General features: G+C 40.6%; 1 protein-coding gene across 4 annotated transcripts in view; it reads left to right on the top strand.

Moving 5' to 3' along the window:
• Positions 1-25744, top strand: part of EIF4B (eukaryotic translation initiation factor 4B) — a 28011-nt gene extending 2267 nt beyond the window's left edge. Inside the window, exons 2-15 of one of the 4 annotated variants that reach the window (XM_007179414.3) lie at positions 5993-6130; positions 7410-7618; positions 9990-10106; positions 11988-12042; positions 12726-12860; positions 15521-15658; positions 15761-15934; positions 19379-19607; positions 20978-21075; positions 21683-21896; positions 22429-22484; positions 23060-23165; positions 23436-23508; positions 23646-25744. In XM_007179414.3, the coding sequence (XP_007179476.2) occupies positions 5993-6130; positions 7410-7618; positions 9990-10106; positions 11988-12042; positions 12726-12860; positions 15521-15658; positions 15761-15934; positions 19379-19607; positions 20978-21075; positions 21683-21896; positions 22429-22484; positions 23060-23165; positions 23436-23508; positions 23646-23726 (1823 nt within the window). In that variant the 3' untranslated portion in view covers positions 23727-25744. Of the gene's footprint in view, positions 1-5992; positions 6131-7409; positions 7619-9989; positions 10107-11987; positions 12043-12725; positions 12861-15520; positions 15659-15760; positions 15935-19378; positions 19608-20977; positions 21091-21682; positions 21897-22428; positions 22485-23056; positions 23166-23435; positions 23509-23645 lie in introns of all 4 variants that reach the window. The other 3 variants (XM_007179413.3, XM_007179412.3, XM_007179411.3) reach the window with 3 other exon arrangements.
• Positions 25745-27317: the final 1573 nt, after the last annotated feature.

Raw genomic sequence — 27317 nt, 5'->3', positions numbered from 1 at the left:
AAGCCTCTTTTACTGTTAAGTGAGACCCAAAAATTCTTTGCAGTAATACCAGTATCCAGTGTGACCCATTATTGAACTTCAAGAACAGGAGGTGTCCCAGAGCTGACTATTGAATCTACTCTCCTTACCTATGGGGGATCAAATGTATTTGATACGGGTTAACAGTTTTTGAGACTAGACTGCTTTGAGATTGTAAATAGTGTACCTATGCCCACACAAGGCCTTTCTTTTGCATAGCACTTTCCAGAATTATATGTGGCATCTTGATTATTTTTTATGGGGAGAGGATAGTGTCCAGTGGTTGTTTTTATACAATTCTGATCCTTATAGTGAAAAATAGTTTCAGTGGTTGCTATTATATGCTGTTCACGTATTACCTATTTTTATATTCCTTCCTGTATCATGTTTGTTATTCTGGGAGTGAGATACCCAGATTCAGAAGACCAAGGTTAAAACTCCTTATGAAAATTCAAGTACAAACACAGAGAGAAGTACCAAGGTACAACATCGTATTTCTAAGTAATGTCACTTTTTTAAAAAATGTATATACTTTTATACAGCTTTGAGGTATGTCACATACCATGTATAGCTTGAGATAGGATACCCTACTACATTGTCTTTGTCTCAAAACATCCTAGAATTTGTTTTCCTGATCATGGGGGAAAGAATTAACTTAAGGATTTTGGGTTTTTTTTTTTTTAACTGCTTGTTTGTAATTAAGTATGTGTATGTACATTTATAAGTGCACACACCAAAGTCAGTTTCTTAGATTTGTAATGGATATTGCTGTGGTCCTAATGGTAGGAAAATGCCCAAAGCAAGAAGTTATTCTTGAATTTTTATAGCTTCTCTCTTACAGAAAAGCTGCAAGTACTTTGTGTAGTGATCTATCTGCATGATGTTGTATTGGACACTTATTTTATATATTTTATGTAAGTGATCAAATTGAGTAGTGTGGAGAGGTAAGGAAAAGACAGTGTGGCATTTTCCTCAGATTGTGTCAAGATGAAGAAGTTGGACAGAGAAGAGAGGTCCCATAACAACTGAACATAGGAGTCAAGGTGGTGGAGCTTATTGGTCCTGACTTAGTCTTTATTCTCTACTCTGCTAAACAGCATAGTAAAGGTTGAAGCCTCTCAACATCATGATACTGTACTGCATTGTATGAAACATCTTTTCGTGCTGGGCTCTAATCAGCAGATTAGTTCAGTTCTAGGCACTCTGGTATTTGAGTAGATTGCATTTATACAGTATTGTTTCTTTAAGGAAATATTTGTTGATCGTTAATTAGTTTTTAATTCTGGAGACTGGCAGGATTCACTTCCCAGAAAGAAACACCTTGCCCATTCGCAGTCATTTCTCTTCTCCCCTCACCAGCCATTAATCTTACTGGGTTTCTGTATTTACTTACCCTGAACGTTTCATATAAATGGAATCATATAGTGGGTGGACTTTTGTTGCTAGCTTCTTTCACTTAGCATGTTTCAGGGTTCATCCATCCATATTGTAGGATGTATGGATACTCATTCCTTTTTATTGACAAATCCATTGTATGGACATTTACATTTTATTTATCTATTCCTCAGTTGGTGGGCGTTTGGATTGTTTCCAGTTTTTTGCCTATTATGAATAATGCTGTGATTTTGTACGGGTTTTTATGACACTTTCTGACTGACTTAGTCTTTTTTTTTTTTTAATAAGTTTACTTATTTATTTATTTTTGTCTGCATTGGGTCTTGGTTGCTGTGCGTGGGCTTTCTCTGGTTGCGGTGAGCGGGGGCTACTCTTCGTTGTAGTGCACGGGCTTCTCAACGCAGTGGCTTCTCTTGTTTCGGAGGACGGGCTCTAGGTGCGCAAGCTTCAGTAGTTGTGGCTCGCGGGCTCTAAAGCGCAGGCTCAGTAGTTGTGGTGCACGGGCTTAGTTGCCCCGCAGCATGTGGGATCTTCCCGGACCAGGGATCGAACCCATGTCCCCTGCATTGGCAGGCAGATTCTTAACCACTGTGCCACCAGGGAAGCCCTCCTAGTCTGTAGTTGCTAACACATTCAGAAGACTTGATAACCCTGTAAAATAAATGGGACTTAGTCTGGCAAGATTTAAAATTAAGAAAATTTTTGACAACTCCTCATCTGAATGTTAAGAGCTGTGTGAATTCTCCTTCCTAAATAAGAGATACTAGTTTAAGAAAGATGGAGAAGTAGGGCTGCATTGTACAGCAAATAAGCTTTATTGGTTAAAGTACTTTAAGGTGTCTTCTGTTTTGTTTAAGGAAAACAGCACTTCCATAGATTTTATCACTCCAATATCTGTCAGTTGGTGCTTTTATTACTAATACAATGGAGTTATAACAGGAAAACATTCTGAGAAAAATAAAGGAAGCGTTTTTACTTGCTACAGCCTGATAGTCCTGAAGACTTGGTTTAATGTAGTCACTTTTCTGCTGATGTGCTTCATATAGGGCTAACGTTTCCTTTTGTTTGTCAACTTATTTATTGATATGAAAATACCACTTAGAGCAGTGGTGCTCAATCATGGGTAGTTTTGCCTCACCCATCCCAGAGGACATTTGGCAATGTCTGGAGGCATTTTTGTCACAGTGGGGTGGGGGGGTTGCTACTGACATCTAAGTCGAGACTGGAGATGCTGTTAAATATCATACAATGGACGGGACACCCCACCGCCCCCCAACACAGAATTACCCAACCTCAAATGTCAGTGGTGCAGAAATTGAGAAACAAAGAGTTAAGCTGATCAGTTGTAGTATTTATTTTTATATGTCATAACAAAGCTTGTTTTTTTAATTAAGACTGCAATTGTAAGATCTTTTCTTTAACCTAGATGAGTATATAAAGACCTTCACAAGTACCTAGTACTTAGTGAATAAAATGCAATTGTAATGAGACAAGCAGGCAGTTAGAGGATTTAATAAAATTTCTGGGACATATGTTTTTTTTTCCTCTTAGTCCATGTGGATTTGGTCTTAAGTAATTGGAATGTGTTTTGTTTATTAGGTGGTTGGTTTAACTTTAACCAATTCACATAAGATTTAAAGAAAATTAAGAGTTGGACCTGCTTAATTTTAAACAGTTCAGTTCAGTTAGTTCAATCATTGTGTCAAGGGATTGATACCCCTAGAACATTAAATGATGCTTTACTTATAAAGAAGAGAACATTGTTGAAATCCTAAACATGAAATGGACCTAGATATTGAAGGAGCAAAGCACAAGGAGAATTTAGATAACATTGTTTCTCGGTTACTGAAATAAAATAGAGTGGAGCAAACATTTAGGTTTATTCATTTTACTTTTTAAAGGCTTGTTCCTTTAAATCTGCTGCTTATATTGTGATTGAGTCAATGCTGCTGCTAGATTTAAAGAAATGGAAGTTAGGGATCTTGTGAAAGAATTTTAGCCTGTCTTTAATTGAAGACTGTCCATCATCCAGCAGTGATTTCTCAGCCAGAAGTTTTTGGAGGGGCCAGTCACAGAATCAGGGGAGAGGGAGATGTATGATTTGAAAAGACATTCTAAAACAGTGCTTTAATATTTTTTTGGTCATGATATTTTATTTATTATTTTGAAATTTCAAATAACATTAAAGGAGAGCGTGAGACTGGTTTGTCAAGAGTCAAGGGGTGAAAGTTGAGAAACTCTGATTTAGAAAATTGATGTAAGCCAGAATCAGACCAAAGGGCAGGTTAATTCCAGACTGTGCTGTTTTGGTATTAGATTCATATATAAAACAAAGGGAAAAGGGATCCTTCAGTCAAACTCTTACTATTCTTATGTTGGACTTGACCTCACTGTATGACTGACCACCAATTCTATTTTTATTTTCTCAGTGACCAGACAGATCATGATACTACGTTAAGCCCCATGAAGGTAAAGATCTCTAGCTAGCATCATACTAGTCCCAGACACTTATTTTTAAATTAGACAATTAAAATAAGCCTATATATTATAAGCGTTCTACCACAGAGGTATGCTTTATGTCTTATTCAAATTAAAATTTCCCCTAGGCCTTTGCATATGAGCTAGGAGCAATATCAGTGCTGTAGGACTTAAACTTTGCATAGCTGCTTTCTTTCAAAGCATAGACTAGATCCAAAATATAACCTGGTGATCATAAGTTATAGTTTTGGAGCAGGGTTAGTGTTAAGTCACTTGAGAGAGACATGGAAACTTCACATTCAAGACCATCTTTTCTCTGTATAATTACAGCCAAGTTTGTCTGTTTTGCACATTGAGACCATAATCTCAGGGTGCAAAATGAGGTCAAGTCCAACATAAGAATAGTAAGAGTTTGACTGAGGGATCCCTTTTCCCTTTGTTTTATATATGAATTTAATTCATATTGTGTCCAGAATGTTCATAACATTCGTAGCAAGCAGGTCTTTAGTTCCTGAAAATGGTATTTTAAAGGAAAGGCAGGTACCAGGTGAGAGAACAATCTTCATTCAGTTAAGCAAATGGTGCATCGAGTTACAGATTCTTCATCCTCTCGGATGGAAAATTTGTTGAGAATTGGAACATGGAGGAGGAACTCATCATTATAAAAGCCATGAAAATGATCTTTGTTACAGCAGAGCTGCTTGTTTTTTGTCTTAATTATGTCGCAGCTATTCTCAGGGGCCAGTTCTAGAACTTCAGTTAGTCCTTTCAGCTCTTGTGCGTTAGCTGCGGTGGGTGCCATCTCAGAAGTTCTGAGGACTGGAGAGTTAAAGAGCCGAGGTCAGGCCACTAAATGGAGCCATTTAGAGATTCCTAAAGATTTCATGACCATGGGAAACATTTAAATTGTTGGTTCTTAGGGATTTCCTGTGTTTTCCCTTTAGTATAATATCTCATCTTCATATGCGGTGTTAAGGTAGGGAAGGAGATCTTTTTTTTTTTTTTTTTCTAGAGGGCAGAGAAATCGAGCTGTGTATATGAGTCTTAAAATTTGAACACTTTCAAATGACAGTGAGCACATTTGCCCTGGTTGTGATAACCTGCCATAGAACTAATAACAAGCTTCTTAGGGGCTGGGGCTCCCATGGGGGAGAGCCCTAGACTTGGTATCCAAAACCTTAGGTTTAATTCTAGCTCTGCCATCTAATATCGCTGTAACTTTAGGATGGTCATTTAACCTCTCTGAGACTTGGTTTCCTTCTCTGTAAATTGATAGTAATGATTCCTTTCTCATGTGGTTATTTTAGGAGTATCAAACAGTTCTCCAAAGTGTCATACAGAATATATTACTAGGGATAGGGATTTTGTTTTATTTCTTTGTGTCCCAGGAGCAATAAATGTAGTAACCTGCAAAATCTCAAATGATACACAAGTGAATATAGTAGGAAATAAAAGGTTGTTGCCCCCACCTCAGTTTTACTCCCAGAGTAAGTTTGAAAACCCTTCTAGACCCCTTTCCATCCATATGCATAATGTATATTTAAACAAGAGAGACTTACATAGGGGCTTCTCTGGTGACGCAGTGGTTAAGAATCCACCTGCCAATGCAGGGGACGTGGGTTCGAGCCCTGGTCTAGGAACATCCCACATGCCACAGAGCAACTAAGCCCGTGCACCACAACTACTGAAGCCTGCACACCTAGGGCCTGTGCTCCGCAAAAAGAGAAACCACTGCAATGAGACACCCGCGCACTGCAACAAAGAGTAGCCCCTGCTCGCCGCAACTGGAGAAAGCCTGCGCGCAGCAAGGAAGACCCAACGCAGCCAAAAATAAATAAATTTTTTTTTTAAAAAGGGGGACTTACGTAATATGTATTCTGTAACTTTTTGTTTTTCACATCTCGGACTTTCTGTGGCAGTGCATTGTGCTTTCTCCTTAATATCTGCATGGAATTCTTTCACAGAAATGTACCACAATCTAAACCTTTGATGGGCCTTTATTGTTGCTTTCTTTATAAATACATTTAACAATAGTGCATTGTACAGCTCTGTAAATACCCAAGTATTGATGAATAATCTTTCTCTGGCCCTTTTAAAATAGCAAAAAAGAAGAATAAGAAGGGGAAGACTATCTCCCTAACAGACTTCCTGGCTGAGGATGGAGGGACTGGTGGAGGAAGCACCTATGTCCCCAAACCAGTCAGCTGGGCTGATGAAACAGATGACCTAGAAGGAGATGGTAACTTTTCTTAACTTTTCTTTTGTTTTCCGTCATGTTTGGAATTTTCATTACCTTCTGGACAAAATCTGTTCCACAGTAATGGTTCTCACTTGTAATTTGGAAGGAACTTAACTAATTTTGTAGAACCTGCAATCTTAGGTTTATGTATTTTGTAGAATCTTAGGTTTAGGCTATAAGAGTTTGTGATAGGGGCTAAAGTGGTGATTCAAGAGAGCTTAGTGCTAATTCTGGCTATTGCAGTAACAGGGTTTTCTCAGGGTACTATCCTTTTAAACCTTATTTTCTTCATTTGGAAAGTTAAGGACTAGATTATTTCATTTTAGGTCTGAAATTCTGTGATGTCCTCATAAAGTAATATGCAGTATAATCTATATGCTCTTTATCCTCAAGAGTCAAGGAATAATTTGTTCTAAGAGCTATTAGTATGAAGTCAGGGTGTCCCTGGGTAAACAGAACTGGTCTGAGGAAAAGGAATAGGAATAGGAATTATGGTGGGAAAATGCAGAAGAGTCACTGGGGTATCATTTGAATAAGTTCTGTGCCTTCAAGGAATAGCGAGGAACAGGCAGGAGTTATAAAATCATTGGGTATGACATAAGTCTGATCACCCATCATTTTTGTCTAAAAGCTTTAATTGCAAACGGAAGAATACTTTTTCTTTTGTGACCTACTTTTGTAACAAGAAATTTCATCTAGATCATATCTTCCATAAGTGTTCATACCTGAAGTACAAATTCATGGGCAGTGCTGTATGGACAGTATCTCCTAGTTCCACTAAGATTACCATCCTACTGCACTACCATCTGTGTGACCTTGGGCAAGTTATAAAACCTTCCTGAAATCTTAGTTTCCTTTTCTGTAAAATGGGAAACAAACTCACATAATTATTACAAAGGTAAGTTGGGATATAATGAATATGAAGTACCTGGCACATGGTAACATTCCATAAATAGTGATTGATATTCTCTCATTTCTCTGCTGCCTAAGGAATAAGTTATGATTCTGTTAACAAAAGCCTGGGCCTTGAAAGGCCTTGAAGTACTTAGAAACAAAGAGACAGTAAATAGTACTGAGTCTTTGCATTGCTATCTGATTCTGACATTTCAGAAGCATTTTGTCTGTAAAGGGTCCTTATTGCTGAACCCCTACCCTTTTTAATCTGTTTATTTCCTGATATAGCTTGCTTAATACTGGGCGCTTAGCATATGTCCTCTTATTCTACAGTGGCAGTAAGGGAAGTTTCTTCTAATTTCTTATGTCTACTTTTCTATCCTAGTTTCAACCACTTGGCATAGTAATGATGATGACGTGTATAGGGCACCTCCAATTGACCGTTCCATCCTGCCCACTGCTCCACGGGCTGCTCGGGAACCCAATATCGACCGGAGCCGTCTTCCCAAATCACCACCCTACACTGCTTTTCTAGGGAACCTGCCCTATGATGTGACAGAAGACTCCATTAAGGAATTCTTTAGAGGATTAAATGTAAGTGTAAAGGTTTTAGGCAATTAACTAGATATGGAGGGTACTGTATGGGTAGTGACTGTCTCTGAATTTCTGTGTTGAGAGAGGTTCTGAGGTTGTGTCTATACTTGGAAGAAACAGGTATGTAATTTAGTGGTGTTTAGGCCCTTTGGCTGAGAATGTTCTCATCCAAAACCAGTCGGACAGTCTTATCAACAAATTTAATACCTTATTGATATGGAGAGAATCTCTCAAAAATATATATCCCTTCTCTATGAAGTTTAAAGGTGACATACCCAGGTAAATGTTGGAAAGTGGAAGAAATTTTCTCTGAACTCAGCTATTCTGTTATTGACATTCAGGCTTATATCAAAATTACATTTTAATTTTTTATATGAATACGTTGAACTGAGCAGATGTGTAGTTTTTATTAACAGAGTCTGTTCACATATAATGGAATTCACAGGCTTGCTTAAAAAGCTTAAGGCAGGATGTTTGAAAACACTGACCTAGAAGTTTCCAGAAAGATGAAAAAGTGAATATGAGGTGCTAAGAATCCTTTTTCTAAACTTTGATGAAAAAATACTTAGGATTTCAAAAATGGAAGAATGAGTAATAATTTCCAATTCTATTGGGTTTTTCTCCAGTCTTTGCCGAAGAGAAGACATTAAAAACTAGGTTTCTTCTAAGAATCTGCTCCCTCTTTCACTTTTTTATTTTGGCTGCGTTGGGTCTTCATTGCGGCATGCGGGCTTCTCTAGCTGTGGGCTCCAGGGTGCTTGGGCTGTCTAGTTGCGGCGCGCAGGCTTATTTGCCCCGCGGTACGTGGGATCTTACTTTCCCGACCGGGAATCAAACCCGCGTCCCCTGAATTGGAAGGTGGATTCTTTTTTTTTTTTTTTTTTTTTAATATTTTTTTTTATAGATTATTTATGAGACTTGATTCTTTTTTTTTTTAATTTATTTATTTATTTATTTATTTTTGGCTGTGTTGGATCTTCGTTTCTGTGCAAGGGCTTTCTCTAGTTGTGGCAAGCGGGGGCCACTCTTCATCGCGATGCGCGGGCCTCTCACTATCGCGGCCTCTCTTGTTGCAGAGCACAGGCTCCAGACGCGCAGGCTCAGTAGTTGTGGCTCACGGGCCTAGTCGCTCCACGGCATGTGGGATCTTCCCAGACCAGGGCGCGAACCCGTGTCCCCTGCATTAGCAGGCAGATTCTCAACCACTGCGCCACCAGGGAAGCCCGGAAGGTGGATTCTTAACCACTGGACCACCAGGGAAGTCCCTCCCTCATTCGCTTTTTTTTTTTATTATTAATACAGCAGGTTCTTATTAGTTATCTGTTTTATACATATTAGTGTATAATATGTCAATCCTCCTTCACTTTTGCTATGTTGGTTGACTTCTTTACTAGATCCTGTTCTCTGCAATGGGCCATCAACTTCTGTAGCTGGCTTTTCTTGTGTGATTATTTTTGATCACAAGTTACAAATTTTACTCTCTGTTAAATTATATAGTACATATTAGAAGTATGGCCTGTTTTCGATTCCTCTCTAGTAGCCTCTTTCTTCTGTAGAGTGTTGAATAATCTCTGGCCTGTTCAGGCTTTTCACCTTTATGCTCTAGAATTGGTCTGTAGCTACTTCCGTTTTATTTTATTCCCTTTTTATTTTGTTCCTTTTCCTGCTCTCCTCATAAGTTGAGTTAAACTAGAATTTAAAAGCGACTGTGACAAAATCTATATCTCAGGAGCCCAGAATAAAGTATCAAATCAGTGATGGAAAAGATAGCTTGAATATATGCAAAATATTGGAGAAATGAAGAAATAAGTAAAAAGAGTAAGAAAACAGACATAAAAAGTGAAAAGTACAATTCAGTGGTTTACCATCTCAGAATTCGGCAGAAGGGGTAAGTATGGTGAGGGTTTACAATCCAGTGTTTGATTCAGCCAAGCTATTAATATATGAAGACAGTAAATAATGTTTCTCAGGTAAGTCAGCTTGCCAAAAAATATACTGCCCAGAAAATTTTTTGGCAGAAACTGTCAGATTTCTGAGAGACAAAAATTGGAAATAAACTAATTGTGGAACACAGGCAGTTCCTCTTAACTGAAAAACAACTAAAAACTAGAAATGTTACACTGAACCTCCTTAGTTTCTTAAAGGTTAAATTCATATTGTTCAAATTGAAAAGGTTTAACAGGGTATACGATGAAGTCTCTCTTGTATCCCTCTGTACCAGTTTTTCTCCTGGAGACAGCCAGGTTCTTGGGTATTCTTCAGAGAAATTCACTGCATACACAATGGTATAAAAAAAAAAAAAAAAAGAGGAAGAAGACAAATGAACAAGAGCATTGAATTAGGAAATATTTTTTGTTTCTTTCCTCCTTAGATCAGTGCAGTGCGTTTACCACGTGAACCCAGCAATCCTGAGAGGTTGAAAGGTTTTGGTTACGCTGAGTTTGAGGACCTGGATTCCTTGCTCAGTGCCCTGAGCCTCAATGAAGAGGTAAATAAACTAAGGGTGGGGGTTGAGGGCTGGGAGCTAACAGCTCTTGTGTTTATCAAACTGATAGTTTTTAGGCCGGGTCAGTAGCTATTTCGAAGATTCCCATAATACCTACAAAGAAAAGCCTGGATTATTTATCAATATACCGGTTAACATTCAACATCTAGCACGTCACACCTCCCTTCTGCAAGTTCAGCAGGGCCTAGTAATTCAGGAACATGTTTAGGTGGGAAATTGTGAAGAAATCCACCACGAAGTCCTTAATAAAATCTCACGTTAGTTCACTCACAGCTTTGCCTCAGCTTCGTGGCTTTGCTTTTTCAAAATAATATGACCAGATGAAGGCAAATAGAAAAATCATGTTATTTTAGTATTTAAAGGCATTACCTCATTTTCAGGGAAGTAATTTTTTATTTTTAAGAGGGCTCAGAAACATTTCTCACTAAGATGTCATTTGTAATACTTGCTCCTGGGAATCTGTTACAGGAGAATGACAGTAAACATTCAGTCCTGCTTTGTAACATTGCCCATAGATGTTTTTTAATCCAGACACTAGAGGTTCAGTGGGGAGAGGAGATTTAGCTGTTAATACCTGAGGGGGGATAGAGATTAAATCTAATTGAAATACAGTTATTTAAGTGATAGGTGCCACGTAGGGATTCTTAGGCTAGCCAGAGCAGGGTGTTGAAACATTTAGTTACTTGTTAGTGACGGAAGTTTCTAACCCAAGAACTGCTTTTTTATCTCTAGTGAGTGACTTTAGAAATCAAACTGATGATATATCGAAAGAAAAAAAAGGCTGTTTTTTTCTCTTTTAATTCCAGAAACCTCTCATTGTTCGTTGAGAAGGCAATTTCCAATGCCATTTGTGCCATAATTCTATGGTCCATGTCTGCCATTGGACGTGATTGAAAGCAACTCCTCTTAAAATATTTTTCCTATCTCATAACTTGAGTACCACCATGATAATCTGAAGCAGATGTCAAATAGGAATAAAATTCATGTATTTAGTTAAATATGTGGAAAGCAAAAGTTGTTTGAAAGTTTTTCTTAGGTCATTTTAGGTTTTATTAACATTACTAGTTTTTAACTCTCAGTCTGAATAAGAAAAAGAATACCATACAATTGTTATTATCTGAAGTTTGCTGAATTGACTGTTAAATAAGATGTTGTCATGGTCCAGACTTAAGAGTTAGTTTGTATTTAGAGATATCATCATAGTGGTATTTAATATAATTCCAGGTGTTCTTAACTAAATTTCATTGTTACCCTTCTTCAACTGTAGATTCTACTATGAAATGAGAAAAATATCATCAGTAGAATTAATTGGGTTCAAAGTATATAAATAGTGATGTGGGAAAGGGAAATCAGAGGGTATCCTGGAGGAACTGATTTATCCTAAGGTAATACTGAGTGAAAGAACTTGAGATTATAAACAGAGACCATGCTTTATGCAGCTTTGCTGGTGCATAGTAGGGACTCTATAAAATGCTTGAATGCATAATTGCTCTGGACCCAAATAATACCTTTTATTTAGCTAGTTGTCTAGAAAATGTTTTTAATTTATTACATGTGACAAATTGCCTGTGATAGTTAAAAAGTTAAATCTATTCTGTGAGGTTTGACTTCATAAAAATAGTAAGATAATTGACCTAACATTCATTTAAGCCCAACTTAAATGTTAATTCTAGGGGGTTATTTTATATTCAAGTCTTTATAAAGGATTCTTTAGCCAACAGATTGTAGTGTTGGCTAGATTACAGTGTTTTTCCTTTATCTTCCTTCCCCCAGTGCTTCTGCTATGCCCAGACGTTCAAGGTCACTCATGGGATTTGTGCATAATGGGGCAAAAGGTTGGTTAATATGGTCCTATGCTCTCAGTCTCTAGGTAACAGGAGAATTCGAGTGGACGTTGCTGATCAAGCACAGGATAAAGGTAGGAAAGATGATTGAATGTTTTGTTTTGTCATGGTCCTGGGAAGACAAAGCAGAGGTGCCCTTCCCCAGTTACTTGTAGTAGAGGCAAATAGTGGGGGCCACCTTAACCTTGAGCAGTAGTTCTTGACTGAGGATGGTTTTGCTTCACAGGGGATATTTGTCAACGTTGGGAGACATTTGGGTTGTCACAACTGTGGGGAGGGCTCCTAACGTCTAATAGTATCCAGGGACTATCCTATAATGCGTATGACAGCCGCCCCAACAAAGAATTGTCTAGCCCAAAATGTTGGTAGTGTTGAGACTGAGAAACCCTGATTGACCTAGATGAACATTCAATATATACTAAATAGATTACGTACCTAGCAGCACACTGGACACAAGAGGAGCCTGATTCATGTATATTTCAGGGGGTTCCTGGCCTATCTTTAAAAAATTTTAAGATGCCTATACAGAAGATGAGACAGGTAAGCATTAAACCAGTAGGAATAAATGTGAGGAAGGGAGTCACTTGGTTGAGTTGGAGAGTACACTTATGGGGCCTGGGGCGACTTCGTGATGACGCTGTGGTGTAAGCAAGAAATACAGTATGTGGGGGCAGGAGGGGGCCTCTGTGCATATGAGAAATATCTGGCAAAAGTTTTTGTGAGCTAACCTGTGTTTTTTCATTTTATATATCTGTAGACAGGGATGATCGTTCTTTTGGCCGAGATAGAAATCGGGATTCTGACAAAACAGATACAGACTGGAGGGCCCGTCCTGCTACAGACAGCTTTGATGACTACCCACCTAGAAGAGGTGACGATAGCTTTGGAGACAGTAAGTTCATTTTTATCTAGTTAGTTTCTTGTGTATTCTGGGGGGTTGTTTTGTAATAGGACAAATGTGTTAATGTAGATGATCACAATAGCAGATAAAGGGGAGGGTAGCAGTAGATGCAGAAAAAAAATTTAAGATGCCTTTTAAAATAACAGAAAATTCATTACCTTCAAAAATACTAAATGTCTGCCACGTGCCAGATACTTTTGTAAGCTCAGGATACAGCAGTGAACAAAACAGACAAAAATACTGTCTTTGTTGGACATTATTTATACCGGGGAGAGAAACAATATGCAAATAAAATGTAATTTAGAGAAGGGGAGTAGAGAATGTCATGGGGTAGGAGATGGGATAAATTACAACTTTTACACACACCACCTAAATCCAATAAAAGCTTTGTAAAACGTTTGTGGAGAAAATGATACAACTTTATTGAAATACATGAAGAAAGACTCAACACTGTCAATTCTTTTTTTAATGTAAAGAACCTACTGTTGAGTAAAGAAATGACTAAGTAGTGGTTTGTCTATATAATGGAATACTTGATAGCATAACATACATGTGACGACAAGGATAAAATTCAAGACCTGTTTTGTTTGGCCACGCCAAGCCTCTTGTGAGGTCTTAGTGTCGTCCCCCTGTCCGTCTGCGTCCCCCTCGCCCCGGTCCAGGGATCAAACCCGTGCCCCCGCACTGGAAGCGCGGAGTCTTAACCTCTGGACTACCAGGAAGTCCCTTAATTTTTAAAATTTAAACTACCTGCAGATGAATGTTCACGTAGACAAAATGATGTCCTTTGCAAAATGAAACCATTGTTTTAAAAGGAAGCTGTCATAAAACTAAGATATTTCTTAGGCCTACTCACAAACTCAAAATGTCTTTTAAGTTTTTTTGTTTTGTTTTTTAATTGGTTCATGTTTAGACATTGAGGGTTTTTTTTTTTTTTCCCATATAAAAATCTGGGTTTCTGACGTGTCACCTGAAGCTAAATAGCATGCAACGATTTTAATATTATAAACAACAATCCAAAGAACCTTCTTGTATGTATATCTGTATAATGTGTCCGGTTACTTGCTCAGGTTAAATTCCTAGAAATTAAATAGCTGGCCCAGAGGGTATACATGTTTTTTAAATCTTTTAGTACATAGTTCCGAAACAATTTTCAAGGCCTTTGAACTATTTTTAACTCAGCGGAGTAGGAATTGACTTATTGTGCTAAACTTCACCAGTACAAGATGTATCATTTATTTTAACCTTTCCATTTGGGCAGTAGAAAACAATGTCCCGTTTTAGTTTCTGTTACTTAAGCAGTAACAGATAATTAACCAGTTGTCATATGTTACATATATTTTTCTCATTTTGTTTGCCTCTCAGATTTGTGGTATGTGTATTGTTTTTCTATGCTAAACTTTTTGTTTGTTTGCCGGGCCACGTGGCTTGCGGCATCTTACTTCCCCTATCAGGGATGGAACCCATGCCCCCTGCAGTGGAAGCACGAAGTCGTAACCACTGGACTGCCAGGGAATTCCCTCCATGTTAAACTTTTTAGGTAGTCTTTGGTTCTTTGGTATCAGGCATGAAAGATTCCAACTATATTTTCTTCTGGTGCTTTGTGCTTACATTTTTAGTATTCAGATCTTTAATCCTGGAAGTTCATTATGGGATATAAAGGAGTCCCCACCCCCACCCCCACCCCACTTGTGGGGATACATTCCAAGAACCCCCCTGGATGCCTGAAACCTCGGATATTACTGAACCCTATGTTTTATGCTATGTTTTTTCCTATACATAACAGTATACTGTAATAAAAGTTACATGAATGTGATCTCTCTCTCTCTCAAAATATCTTACTGTACTGTACTGTACAGCGTGGACATGCTGGACAAAGGGATGATTCACGTCCCGGGCAGGTTGGAGGGAGATGGCACGAGATTTCATCATGCTACTCAGAACAGCACGCAATTTAAAACTTACGAATTGTGTATTTCTGGAATTTTTCATTTAAAATTTTTGGACTGTGGTTGACCACAGGTAACTGAAACTTCAAAAAGTGAAACCAGGGTTTCCCTAGTGGCACAGTGGTTGAGAGTCTGCCTGCCAATGCAGGGGACACAGATTCGAGCCTTGGTCTGGGAAGATCCCACATGCCGCGGAGCAACTAGGCCCGTGAGCCACAACTACTGAGCCTGCATGTCTGGAGCCTGTGCTCCGCAACAAGAGAGGCCGCGAGAGTGAGAGGCATGCGCACTGTGATGAAGAGTGGCCCCCGCTTGCTGCAACTAGAGAAAGCCCTCGCATAGAAACGAAGACCCAACACAGCCAAAAATAGATAAATAAATAAATAAATAAGTGAAACCACACATAAGGCAGTACCACTGTATAGAGATTTTTCTCCCCCCTAACTCCCTCCTAAATTGTTAGCCTGGCAACATTTATTGAATTAGTGGAGAACTTTTTAAAATAAATACCAAGGAAACTTTAATTCAATACAAATTCTTCTACCTTGGATATAATGCAATTGTTTTTTTTGTTTTTTGATAAAAACAGACACAGCAGTGAATATGAAGTCATGGAAGCAAACTGACTAATGGGCTATGTTTGTTTTTATCAGTAGGTGTCAAAGAAAAAGGAATGACGTTACCTGTCTCTTTCCTCTCTAGAGTTTCGAGATCGTTATGATTCAGACCGATATCGTGATGGGTATCGGGACAGTTACCGTGATGGCCCACGCCGGGACATGGATCGATACGGGGGCCGAGATCGCTATGATGACCGAGGCAGCAGAGACTATGATAGAGGTCGTTGTAAAACACAATTAAGTTAAATTGCTTTCTTTTAAGAACTCCTTTCTTGCCTTCTCCCCTCCAGTGTGATGATCACAATTTGGGATATGTTTACAGGCTATGATTCCAGGATAGGCAGTGGCAGAAGAGCATTTGGTAGTGGGTACCGTAGGGATGACGACTTCAGAGGAGGTGGGGACCGCTATGAAGACAGATATGACAGACGAGATGACCGGTCGTGGAGCTCCAGAGATGATTACTCTCGGGATGATTATAGGCGTGATGATAGAGGTAATCATTTGCTTTTGCTTACTTAATGGGGCGTTACCACTAGAGTAACTGGTTGGAAATTTTTCAGTTATGTTTCAAACCCCTTAAGTGGGCACAGATAGAACCTACACATAGTAAAGGTTGCATTGGAACATAATGGAAAGCGCATTAGATAAAAATGGACATAATGGAAATGAAGTCTAGTTCTAACCTGTTTTAGCATATAGATTTTTTCAGTTAAAATTTAATTGAATAAACAAAGGAAAAAGGAAAAAACATTTGCCAGACATTCTTATAGTATGATCTCACTTAAAATAGGCTGTTTTAGCCCCATTTTTCAAGTGAAGGAATGAGACTCAAACATGGTCTCATAGCCAGTAATTGGTTGGCACTGTGCGTTAAAAACCAGGTGTTGCTTATTTCAGTGCCATTGATACCAAGTAGTTGATACTCATTAATTAATGGTGAGATGTCAGTGTACCTATTCTAAAATTATGCCCCTGATATTATATCATTTATATAAAACATATATTGTGTTACAACTCTGACCTCTCAAAAAGTATTATAAAAGGCCACTATTTGTTGTTCTGACTTGAGTGATGTCATTTTATGTATGTATTTATTTATTGGCTGCAACGGGTATTCATTGCTGCGCGCGGGCTTTCTCTAGTTGCGTCGAGCGGGGGTTACTCTTCCTTGTGGTGGGCTGGCTTCTCATTGCAGTGGCTTCTCTAGTTGCGGAGCACGGGCTCTAGGCTCGCGGGCTTCAGTACTTGTGGCGCACGGGCTCAGTTGCTCCGTGGCGTGTAGGATCTTCCCGGACCAGGGCTTGAACCCGTGTCCCCTGCATTGGCAGGCGAATTCTTAACCACTGCGCCATCAGGGAAGCCCAAGTGATGTCATTTTAAAAGTAAGGTATCTGGGAGTTCACTGGTGGCCTAGTGGTTGGGATTCTGGGCTTTCATTGTCGTGGCCTGGGTTCAATCCCTGGTTGGGGAACTGAGATTCCCCAAGGCACACAGTGTGGCCAAAAATAAAATAAATAAAAGTAAGGTATTTGGCCCCAGAATTTTTCTCTGTAATTATGTTTAGACAGCAAACCTGGTGTTTTAATATCCCTGTCTTAGCCCAAGTGCTTTATTATATCCAGCATCTCCTATAATCCCCTGAGGAAGATAGACCTAGATAACTAATAAAACACCGTGAGGTGGCACAAGTCATCAGAGCCATATTGAAATTGTACGGTAAAGTCTTTATTCCTCCCTCAAACAAAAAAGTTGTAACGTTTCCAGTTTTTTAAACAAAAGTTTTAAAATTTATTCTTTTTTTTTTTTTTTTTTTTTTTTTTTTTGATTTATTTTTGGCTGTGTTGGGTCTTCGTTGCTGCACACGGGCTTTCTCCAGTTGCGGCGAGTGGGGGGCTACTCTTTGTTGCGGTGCGCGGGCTTCTCATTGCAGTGGCTTCTCTTGTTGCGGAGCACGGGCTCTAGGCGCACGGGCTTCAGTAGTTGTGGCTCTCAGGCTCTAGAGCACAGGCTCAGAAATTGTGGCTCATGGGCCCAGCTGCTCTGCGGCACGTGGGATCTTCCCAGACCAGGGCTCGAACCCGTGTCCCCTGCATTGGCAGGCAGATTCTCAACCTCTGCGCCACCAGGGAAGCCCGGCAGGTGGGTTCTTAACCACTGTGCCACCAGGGAAGTCCCTAAAATTTATTCTTAAAAGCATTGCTGATACCTGTTTCCTCTGTTTCCATGCAAGAAACCTGGAAGTAATAGCTAACATTTATTGAGCATTTACGCTGCACCAACAATGAGCTGAGTGCTCATACAGGTATTATTTAAGTATTCTATGTGGTAGATAAAAAGTTATCATCTTCACTTCACTTGTGAGAAAACTAGAGGCTCAGATGTAGTCTTCATTGATTACTGACCTTTGCCTCTCATGCCATTTCTTGCCTCCCCCAATGGCTGTACACCTGATTTCCAGCCCCCCTTCCCCCCTGATGATCAAACCCCCCATTCCTTCTAAGATCTGTGCCCCCTTGTCCTCAGGGTCACTGCCACTACCTCTGTTCAGATTTCATTGCTATGCCCACGTTACTAACATTTCCCTGCCTCACTCCATTTTCACATTGGTCCAAGTAGTCTTTCTGGAACAATATCTAATTAGGTTATTCTCCTCCTTCTAAAACCCTGTCTTGTCTCTTCATGGCCTGAAAGATATCCCTTTGTACCTCTGACATACAAGGGCCTTCACTGCTCTGCCTCTTCAGTGTTGTCTCCATCCCTTCCACAAAAACTGCCCAGCCATCATATTCCGGACGTTAGCATGGTATCTGAAATATAGGTGTTCCAATTACTTGTTGAGTAGGTAAACGAAATTACCAAAGGAAGAAGGAGACATTGTGTACCATAGTGGGAGGAGCAGTGGAGTTGCTTCAGTAACATGGATTTCATTCTTTGGTCCACCAGGTGTTAGCTGTGTGACTTCAATGAGCTCCTCTTTCTGACCCCAGTTGTACCCTATTCACATAGGAAATGGCCCCTTCGCAGAGTTATACAGATGAAAAATGTATCTTGGAAGTTATATAAACTACCAACTTAAAACCCTTGTAGAAAATTTAAATCTTGCTAAACAATACCCTCTTTGTTTGCAGATACATAGATATGTAGTAAAAGACCAAAGACACACGTAAGAATGATAGATACCAAATTCAGCATAGTAGTTATGAGAAGACAGCACAGCACTAAGCATGTTATCGGGAGGCTTCAGTGGTTTTTGTGGTGTCAGGTGGTTGATGTACACAGGCTTTCTTTATATCTGCTATATATTTTGTGTCTGAAATACTTAGGATAAACACTGATTTTGAGAAATACAATATCCTTGAAGCACTTAGGTTTATCTTGAAATATTCTGACAGCTTGGATCCAGGAAGAGGTCAGACTCCCTTACAGTTTATATTCTAATGTTCGGTGTTGCATGCTTTGCCCTATGAATCACCATCAAATTTATATTATATACAGAGATAAGAATATAAGAACTAGAGCCTTCCGCATCATACTGTTACAAGTTTGTCTTAACCTACTGAAGCAATCCATCTTCCAGACCACATTTTTTAACAAGATACTTTTCATCCAATATCTTATCATAGTCAAAAAATTTCCCCCAGATAATAGTAATCATGGTAAATGCTTAATTTACCATTGAAATTTTTACTGTTTTTAGTCTTTCCCTCAGTCTGGTACTGCATCATGGATGTGGTAGTGGAAAGATTAATTGGACTTGGTTCTTTGGGCCACCCATTTTTTAATGATCTCCCTTTTTACCTTTGCTGGATTGGCTAGGCCACTCACTAATCTGAATCCCAAATAGCATTTCGTAAGAGGTATGTCTGGAAATCTGGCTTTCAGCCATCGGCTTCTGATGATTTTCAAAAACTATTACTTAGAGTTTCATTTAACTTAGGTCCCCCCCAAAGACCCAAACTGAACCTAAAGCCTCGGAGTACTCCTAAGGAAGATGATTCCTCTGCTAGCACATCCCAGTCCAGTCGAGCAGCCTCTATCTTTGGAGGGGCAAAGCCTGTTGACACAGCTGCTAGAGAACGAGAAGTAGAAGAGCGGCTACAGAAGGAACAGGAGAAACTGCAGCGTCAGCTGGATGAGCCAAAACTAGAACGACGGCCTCGGGAGAGGTGAGGTGGTCTTGTATTATGGATTTCACATCCATGAATCCAGTGATTCTTTTTTTTTTTTAATCCTGAATCTTTATTTTAACATTTATTTATTTTATTTATTTGGCTGTGCCGGCTCTTAGTTGCGGCACACAAACACTTATTCATGGCATGTGGGATCGAATTCCCTGACCAGAGATGGAACCTGGGCCCCCTGCATTGGGATTGCAGAGTCTTAGCCATTGGACCACCAGGGAAGTCCCCAATCCAGTGATTCTTAATGGGGGCTTACATCCCCAGGGGGCACTTAGGAAATTCATGTGGGTGTTACCGGTTGTCACTTATCATTAGTGCGTGTGGGGTGGGGCTGCTAGGTGGTCTGCAGCGTGTGGGAAAGTTTCTTTACCCAATGAAGAGTTGTTGTTTATCCCTCATGATTTTCAAAAGGCCTCCTGGGCCCTGGTGGTACTTTAATACAAGAGTCTGCAAATTGTGACCTGTACCTGTTTTTATAAATAAAGTTTATCTGGCCCTTTAAGAAAAAATTTGCCAAATGCTGCTTTATTGTATAGAGTAAAACACCATAATGAGGTGAATAGATTTACCCCTTTTCAAGTTATTAGGGATGGAGTAGACAAAATGTTTTCACTGATACTAAGTGTAGGCTGTAAATTATTTTCCAGTTACTTTTATTTGTGTGTATGTTGGTTATATTATCTGTTATTTCAGGATAGTGTAAAGGAACGTTTATTATTAAAAAGATGGCATGACATCCAATAGGGTAGACACCTCCTATAATACGCTGAAAAGCTAGGCCTGGTTTTGAGCAATTTGCGGAATTGTGTTACCACTAAGGGAGGGCAGAGTCGTAGATTATGTAGGGGAATGTTCTTAACCCTAGCTGACACTTGCTGAGGCACTTGTTTCCCGGCTGTCCAAAAGTAGAGCATTCCTACGGAACCTCTTATAAGCCAAAATGGTGTAAAGTGAAGAAGCGGTTATTTTAGGGCACAGCTTGCTAACAGGTAACAGCTTGCTGCAAAACAATCGCTGAATGCTATTTTCGCTTTTCGTCTTTTTTTTGTAAAAGCAGAAATCCTCTTTGGATTTCTTTCGGTTAGCAGCAGCATATATGGATCTTTCTGTAAAAGTGAAGTGGCATAAAGGAAACTTCGGAAAAGCAGGGGATACCTGTATTTAGAACCAAAGAATGTTAATGTCTGCCGCTTTCAAACGGTTTGAGCAAAAGAGACAGGTGCGTGCACCCACACATAAATAAAGCCAGCAGGATAAAATATTAATAAGCGATAGTTCCTGAGGGGTCGGCATGGGTCCAGGGTGGCCTTCACTGAGCTGGACATGATGTATTTTGTTAAATCTCTTTTATACAGACACCCAAGCTGGCGAAGTGAAGAAACTCAGGAACGGGAACGATCGAGGACAGGAAGTGAGTCATCACAAACGGGGACCTCAGCCACATCTGGCAGAAGTAAGTCAGACCAGGGTGGGTATCTCATTATTGCCCTTTTCCGTAAACTATCCATAACCAAATTATGCAGAGATTTTGGAGTATTAGCATGGATTGATCTGACTTTCACACCTGCTTTGAAAAGTCTGAGAAATGTGTACCAGAAGAGACTTTTGTTATGGGTGTGTGTGCACATGTGCGTTGAGCCTCTATGTGGAAGTCGATCAGTGGTTCCTCGAGTTTACAATTTCATTGTAGGTCCCCTTCACACACATATATGTATCCTTCTCCAAGTACCAACGTTCTAACACGGAGAATACAGAAAGTTTATAATCCTAAAGTAAAGAATTCTCATTCCTAAGAGAGGTCAGATAGCTATCCTTGGAGTGTCATTATTTTTCCTATTTCTCTTGCGTCAGTAAAACATTTTCACCAGAGGACATTTGGAAACCAGTTTGGGGATAATTTTATCTATTGGGAATCAAATTCAGGTCTGTATTTAAGAATAATGATGGAAAGCAGTAAACTCGGATGTGGACCGTTTTCCACTCTGTTGAGGTCTTAATAGATTGTTGTCCAATAAGCCCTTTTTTCCTGATGCTTTGACCTTCCCATTCTGACTTCACAGATGCACGAAGGAGAGAGAGTGAGAAGTCTCTAGAAAATGAAACACCCAATAAAGAGGAAGACTGTCAGTCTCCAACTTCTAAGCCTCCCAAACCTGAACAGCCTCTAAAGGTAATGCCAGCCCCTCCACCAAAGGAGAATGCTTGGGTGAAGCGAAGTTCTAACCCTCCTGCTCGATCTCAGAGCTCAGACACAGAGCAGCAGTCCCCTACAAGGTGAGTCAGCTTGGAAACATAGCAGTTGGTTGGCTATAGACTCTTCAGTGCTGTGCTATCATGGTGGAAGGTGCCCTGTGGGGTACTGGCCTTATGGCATCCGATAAGTTCTGCCATCTTTGCTGTCATAGTTCAAATTCTGTGGTGTGCCGGTGGTTCAGTTTTCTGGAGTTTTGATAGCTGGTTAACATCACTTTGGTGACTCAATCTGCACACACTATAAATCGGAACCCACCAATGCCACATTCTGGCAGTACGGCCTTGGGGGTCACATCACTTCCCTAAGTTTTAGGATTCTCATTTGTAAAGTAGAGGGATAAGATTAACCTAGCATGACTATGATGATTCTAAAGGACATGACATTTGGTCAAGTTCACATAATTGTTTTCATTGTTGCTTTCCCATATTTTAATGTTTCACAGCATTAAGTATGTATTTTTGGTTCTCTGTAAAACTTCACTTGAAGTAGAAGTTTCTTATCTGTTCCTTCCCTAAGATAGCTGATGGATGTGATTACATGTTTTCCTTCTAGTGGTGGAGGGAAAGTAGTTCCAGCTCAACCATCTGAGGAAGGACCAGTAAGGAAAGGTAAGGTCAAGAGGGGAATAGGTTATTCGCCCAGATAGAGGCCTAAATAAAAAAGTCCCCATAGAGGAGTCACAAAATACTGAATATCATTGTATTTTGCACCCATTTTTTTGTGTTGAAGGTTCTTTGATTGTCTGCCTTTTCTTGCCAGTAGAGGGCAGGAGTGGCCTCTTTGGAGAAAACATAGAGCCCTGCCCTTTCCTGGTAGAACATTTCTTTGAAAGGGAAAAAAAAGAATCGGAAGGAAATTGACATGCTCAGTCCAGATTAGAAATGTTGCCATCTGCCAGGCCAAGGTCACTACACAGCATCATAGTCCTTATTTCCACTTTGCTTTTTATGATGGCATAACCCCACGGTGGAATTTTTTAGTGGATCTTGTTTGCAGTGTGTGTGTGTGACTGTGTCTGATAATAGAAGGGAAGAAGGGCTTAGGAAGGAAATCTGGATTGGGGGTAGTTTTTATTTCCCTCAGTACATATGGGCACACTTCTCTTCAGCTTAAGGGAAACCTGGGAGAGGGAGAGTGTTTATTTTACTGACTTCCATTTATTTTTGTGTCTCCACTCAAGCAGATGAAAATAAAGTAGATGGGGTGAGTGCCCCAAAAGGCCAAAGTGGAAATTCCAGCCGTGGTCCAGGAGATGGAGGGAACAAAGACCACTGGAAGGAGTCAGATAGGTACGTGTGTTCCCTCCTCATTTGTAATCTTTGATCTGATGCTAGATACCTGTGTCTTTGTATGAGGAAGTTCTTGGTTCTCCAAGCCTTGCCAGATCTCCCACTGTGAACCCATTAAGTCAACCAATATAGTCAGTTACAATTCTGAGAATCTAGATTACAAAATGTCCAGATAGCCAGAACTGTTGATTGGAGGTGCTTATTCAGTACCTCAGAACTCCTTGTGAGTGTTGGGAGAGTCCTCTCCTAAAGTTGTTCATGTCTCTGCAGGAAAGATGGCAAAAAGGATCAAGACTCCAGATCTGCACTTGAGCCAAAGAAAGCTGAAGAAAATCCAGCCTCTGTGAGTGTCAAAGACTTGCTTGCCCTCAACTTCTTGTAGCTTACTTTTGCCATTGAAATCCTGTACATTTGGGGCTGCAAACAGGGTGGTTGGAAATAGACATTGCTGCTTGTTCTTATCGATCTTGTCTATTACAGAAGTTCAGTTCTGCAAGCAAGTATGCTGCTCTTGCCGTTGATGGTGAAGATGAAAATGAGGGAGAAGATTACACCGAATAGACCTCTGCATTCTGTGCTTTCTCCTAGTCTCTCACCACCCTGGAACATTCGAGAGCAAATCACACCTCTATCCAGACAAGACAAAATAAAACTCACCATCTCCTGGAGACCTTTCTTAACTTTTTTTTTTTTAAAAAAGAAACGAAATGAAATTCTTTTGCATGCTGCTGCAGCCTTTAAAATATTGAACTAACTGGAGAATCACCAATGTAGCCAGAGAGAGACGTACAGCTTTTAATGCTGTAAGTTTAAAGTTGTGGTGCATTTTTATGACACGTGCAGTTGCCTGTGTGATTAGTGCCTAGGGGCCTCCGTTTAGCAAGATGGCAGTGATAGTGATGCAGTGTCTGGAATCTAGTTGGGCAGTAGGCAGGTATGGGAAGAGTGTGAGGTTTCTACCTTTAATTCTTATCCTGTTGTGGCATACATGAATTCGCAAACAGTATCTGAATAAATTCTCCATTCTTGGCAAGGTAGGTTTAGTCTCTGATGTTGTTTTAGTCTCCAGGAGGCTGCCAGCCCCACCTCTTATTTAATTCTGAGTTACTGGGGCCAGCCTAAGGGGGAGTTCCTTCATTTGTGCCCCCCAGGGGGGTAGGTGGGAGTGAGTCTACAGGCCACTGAAGAACAGGACTGTTTGGTGACCAAAGTACATGGGGAAATCGTGGTTTGAAAAGAAGCTTGGGGATTTGATGAATTATTTTGCACCAGTAACAGGGAAAATGGTATGACCTCCAATAAACACATAATCGTTTACCTCCTGGAGCAGGAAGCACTTAGGGGTTGTGGGAATTCCCAGGTCTTTTATGTGTCCTGGTTTCACCCTTTCTTAAACACTATCCCTTCTGAAAGTTCAGATATATCCACATTCTGTTGAAATCTTAAAGCTTTAAAAATGTAGACTCTTGTCATCGTCTTATGTTCCTCATGCTACTCTTTCCTGTTAACCTTCCCACAGGCAGATTCTACTTAAGTCACATACTTGACTTCCTAAGCATTCTCTAGAGCCCCTGGGAGCTGTCCAGTGAGGAATCATCACTGCTTTTTCTCAAGCAAATCTTGGCTCCTTCATGTTTTGACACTCCTTCCCTCCAGCCATTCGTGCTCCTGCTGCTTTGACCCCTTTTACACCTCAGAAAACTTTAGAATTACCAGTCTTAGGTGGTGAGCGAGGGTGGTTAAATTGGGAGCCTTTCTTACAACCTTGATTGGGGTTTGAGGGGCTTTTTAAAAAACAAAAGTTTCCTTCTTTCCAAGTGAAATCCCACACGAATGTTTGGATTTATAATGTGGCTGAGACCAATGTGTGGTTTTTTTGGTTCTGTTTTTTTAGCATCCCCTTGAGAGAATAAATGATAATGGAGAACAATAATTTCACAAGGTCCTGGCTTCTCTTGCAACACAGTAGCTTTACTTGCCTGCTTTTATGTGCACCTTGGTACTGTCAGCTCAACAGATGGTGTCCTTACAGGCAATACTGGTACCTGCAGAGAAAAGACATCTTGGCCTCTTCTCGCATCAGTCCTGGGTTAGACCCTTTACAGCCGTGCAGGGGTGTTGGTTTATGAGTGCTGCAGCGGTGAGCATAATGAATCATTTACCCAGTGGACATGAAAGACATACCAAGTGAAGTAACTTTAAATAATGGGCTTGGAGTGGGTAGTAGCTAGGAAGTGGCTTTTAGAGATACCCAAGGTTGAGAGGGTATTTTTTTTTAACCATTTGCTATAGATGATGAAAAAGTAGGGTTTGCCCTCTTCATGTCTGCTCCTTCCAAATAGATGTGTCCAAAAAGCTGTTTTTTTCCCCCATTCCTCTACCCTGCCACCCTGTTAAAACAAACAGGGATTTATGACCCGCTCCTCAATACATGTAAAATTTGTACAAAAATATCTTCTATGAAAATGATTTGTAATCTGTAGACTTAATACCTGGGAGATGTCTTGAGATGTAAAATCCCATCCTTTAGGTTGTGGGGTTTTTTGTTTTCTCCAAATAAATCTGATCTTTAAAGTTCACTTTAATGCTTAAGTGTCTTGGCGTGCGTGCCACATTCTGCGTTTTTTATTCGACTCCCTGTTGATAGTCTGCTCTACACACACACACACACCTTTCTGAAGTTCCTTCTCAGTACTGAATACCATTTTATGCAGGTGGAGGGTGGGACTACAAGAGGAATCTGTTGATTGAGGCCCCAGAACTTGGAATTTGCATCAGCTCCCCTCCATTTTTACCTGGTGTTTACCTTTAATACTTGAGAGTATCTGTGTTCCATTTCCTGTACTGTTTATTTTAGTTATAAGATTAAGCGGGAACTCTAGGGATAAATCCTCATGTCCTGGAGGTGGTGTCTCCACAAACCTCCACCCTTCAGGCTGGAGAGGTGATGTGTCTGCTGTCCTAGGCTACACCACACAGAGTGGAGTTACGGTTGACAGGGTGGCACAACGGTCTGGGTTACAGCTGAGGCCACTTCTAATGCACAGATAATGCACAGACTGGGGATTTTCCAAACAGCTAGGGACAGACTGTTCATTGTTACAAGGCAGGAAAGAGGTTAGAACAGTGGCAGAGAATCCTTAAGGTCACAAGGGGGTGGAGCACAGAAAGCCACGGAAACCTCAGTCGACAATTTTGGGGACTTGGAGCCAAGAGGAAGTGTGGGGCGGGAGGTGTAAGGAGATGGAAGCACAGTGACAGGTGGCTTTCCTGGGCCGACTGCAGCAGCAGCTGCTCTTGTAGTTTATTGCTGGCGCGTTGACTTTGAAGTTGAGCGATAAGTGGCTTGGTGTGCTGTGATCCCTGTGGGTAGGGAGGAAAAGCTCCGGCCCAGCCTGCCTGTACCTACAGCCTACAAGGCAGCGCTTGCATACTGCAGCTCCACCGCAGGCAGCAGCCTCAGTCACATCCTCCAAAGCCTTCATTTCAAGCCACTCCCCTCACTGTGTAATACTGACGTCTGGGTAAATGATGATGGAAAGAAGGATGAAGCTGGGAAAGGCTGACCTGAAAGAGGTTCATGTTGGTTGTGCACAGAAAAGGCAGGGAGGAAAACTCCCTGTACTATGGCCCAACAGGGTACTCTTAAGTTCAAGGGAAAGGTAGGCACCGGTATGGCCCCCATCCTCAGTCATAAGAATGTGTGGACTCTTTCAGAAGCCCAACCGTGGAAACGGGTCCCAGGATGGGTCAGCCCTGTCAACCTACGTAAATCTTGAGCGACCAGAGGCTGCAGGTTTGGCATCAACTTCAGTCTGGTCGGGTCCCTCGTGTATTCCAATCCACATGGCCTAGTTTCTTCTAAACAGAGTCAAACACTAGGCTCTGGATCCCAAGGCAGGGTCCCAGTTAGTGCTGAGGGCGTCACCTCGAGCGCTAAGCGAGCTCACAGCATCTGGTTTCTCAGGAAGTGGGAGAGCTACACATCTGCTCCTGGGAAGCATTATTTCTCAAATAAAACCCTGTTTCTCAGCAACCATTGTAGCCCCCAGGGCCACAAGTGTGGAGGGAAGACTTGCCTTCCCTCACCCCCCAGCCTCAGCAAAAAGAAAGAGTTTGGAAGAGGCGAGCTGTGCAGCTCCCCGCGCAGCT

This window comes from Balaenoptera acutorostrata, chromosome 11 (assembly GCF_949987535.1).
Source record: "Balaenoptera acutorostrata chromosome 11, mBalAcu1.1, whole genome shotgun sequence".
Classification (NCBI taxonomy): Eukaryota; Metazoa; Chordata; class Mammalia; order Artiodactyla; family Balaenopteridae; genus Balaenoptera; species Balaenoptera acutorostrata.
This window is presented reverse-complemented; position numbering and strand designations above follow the sequence as displayed.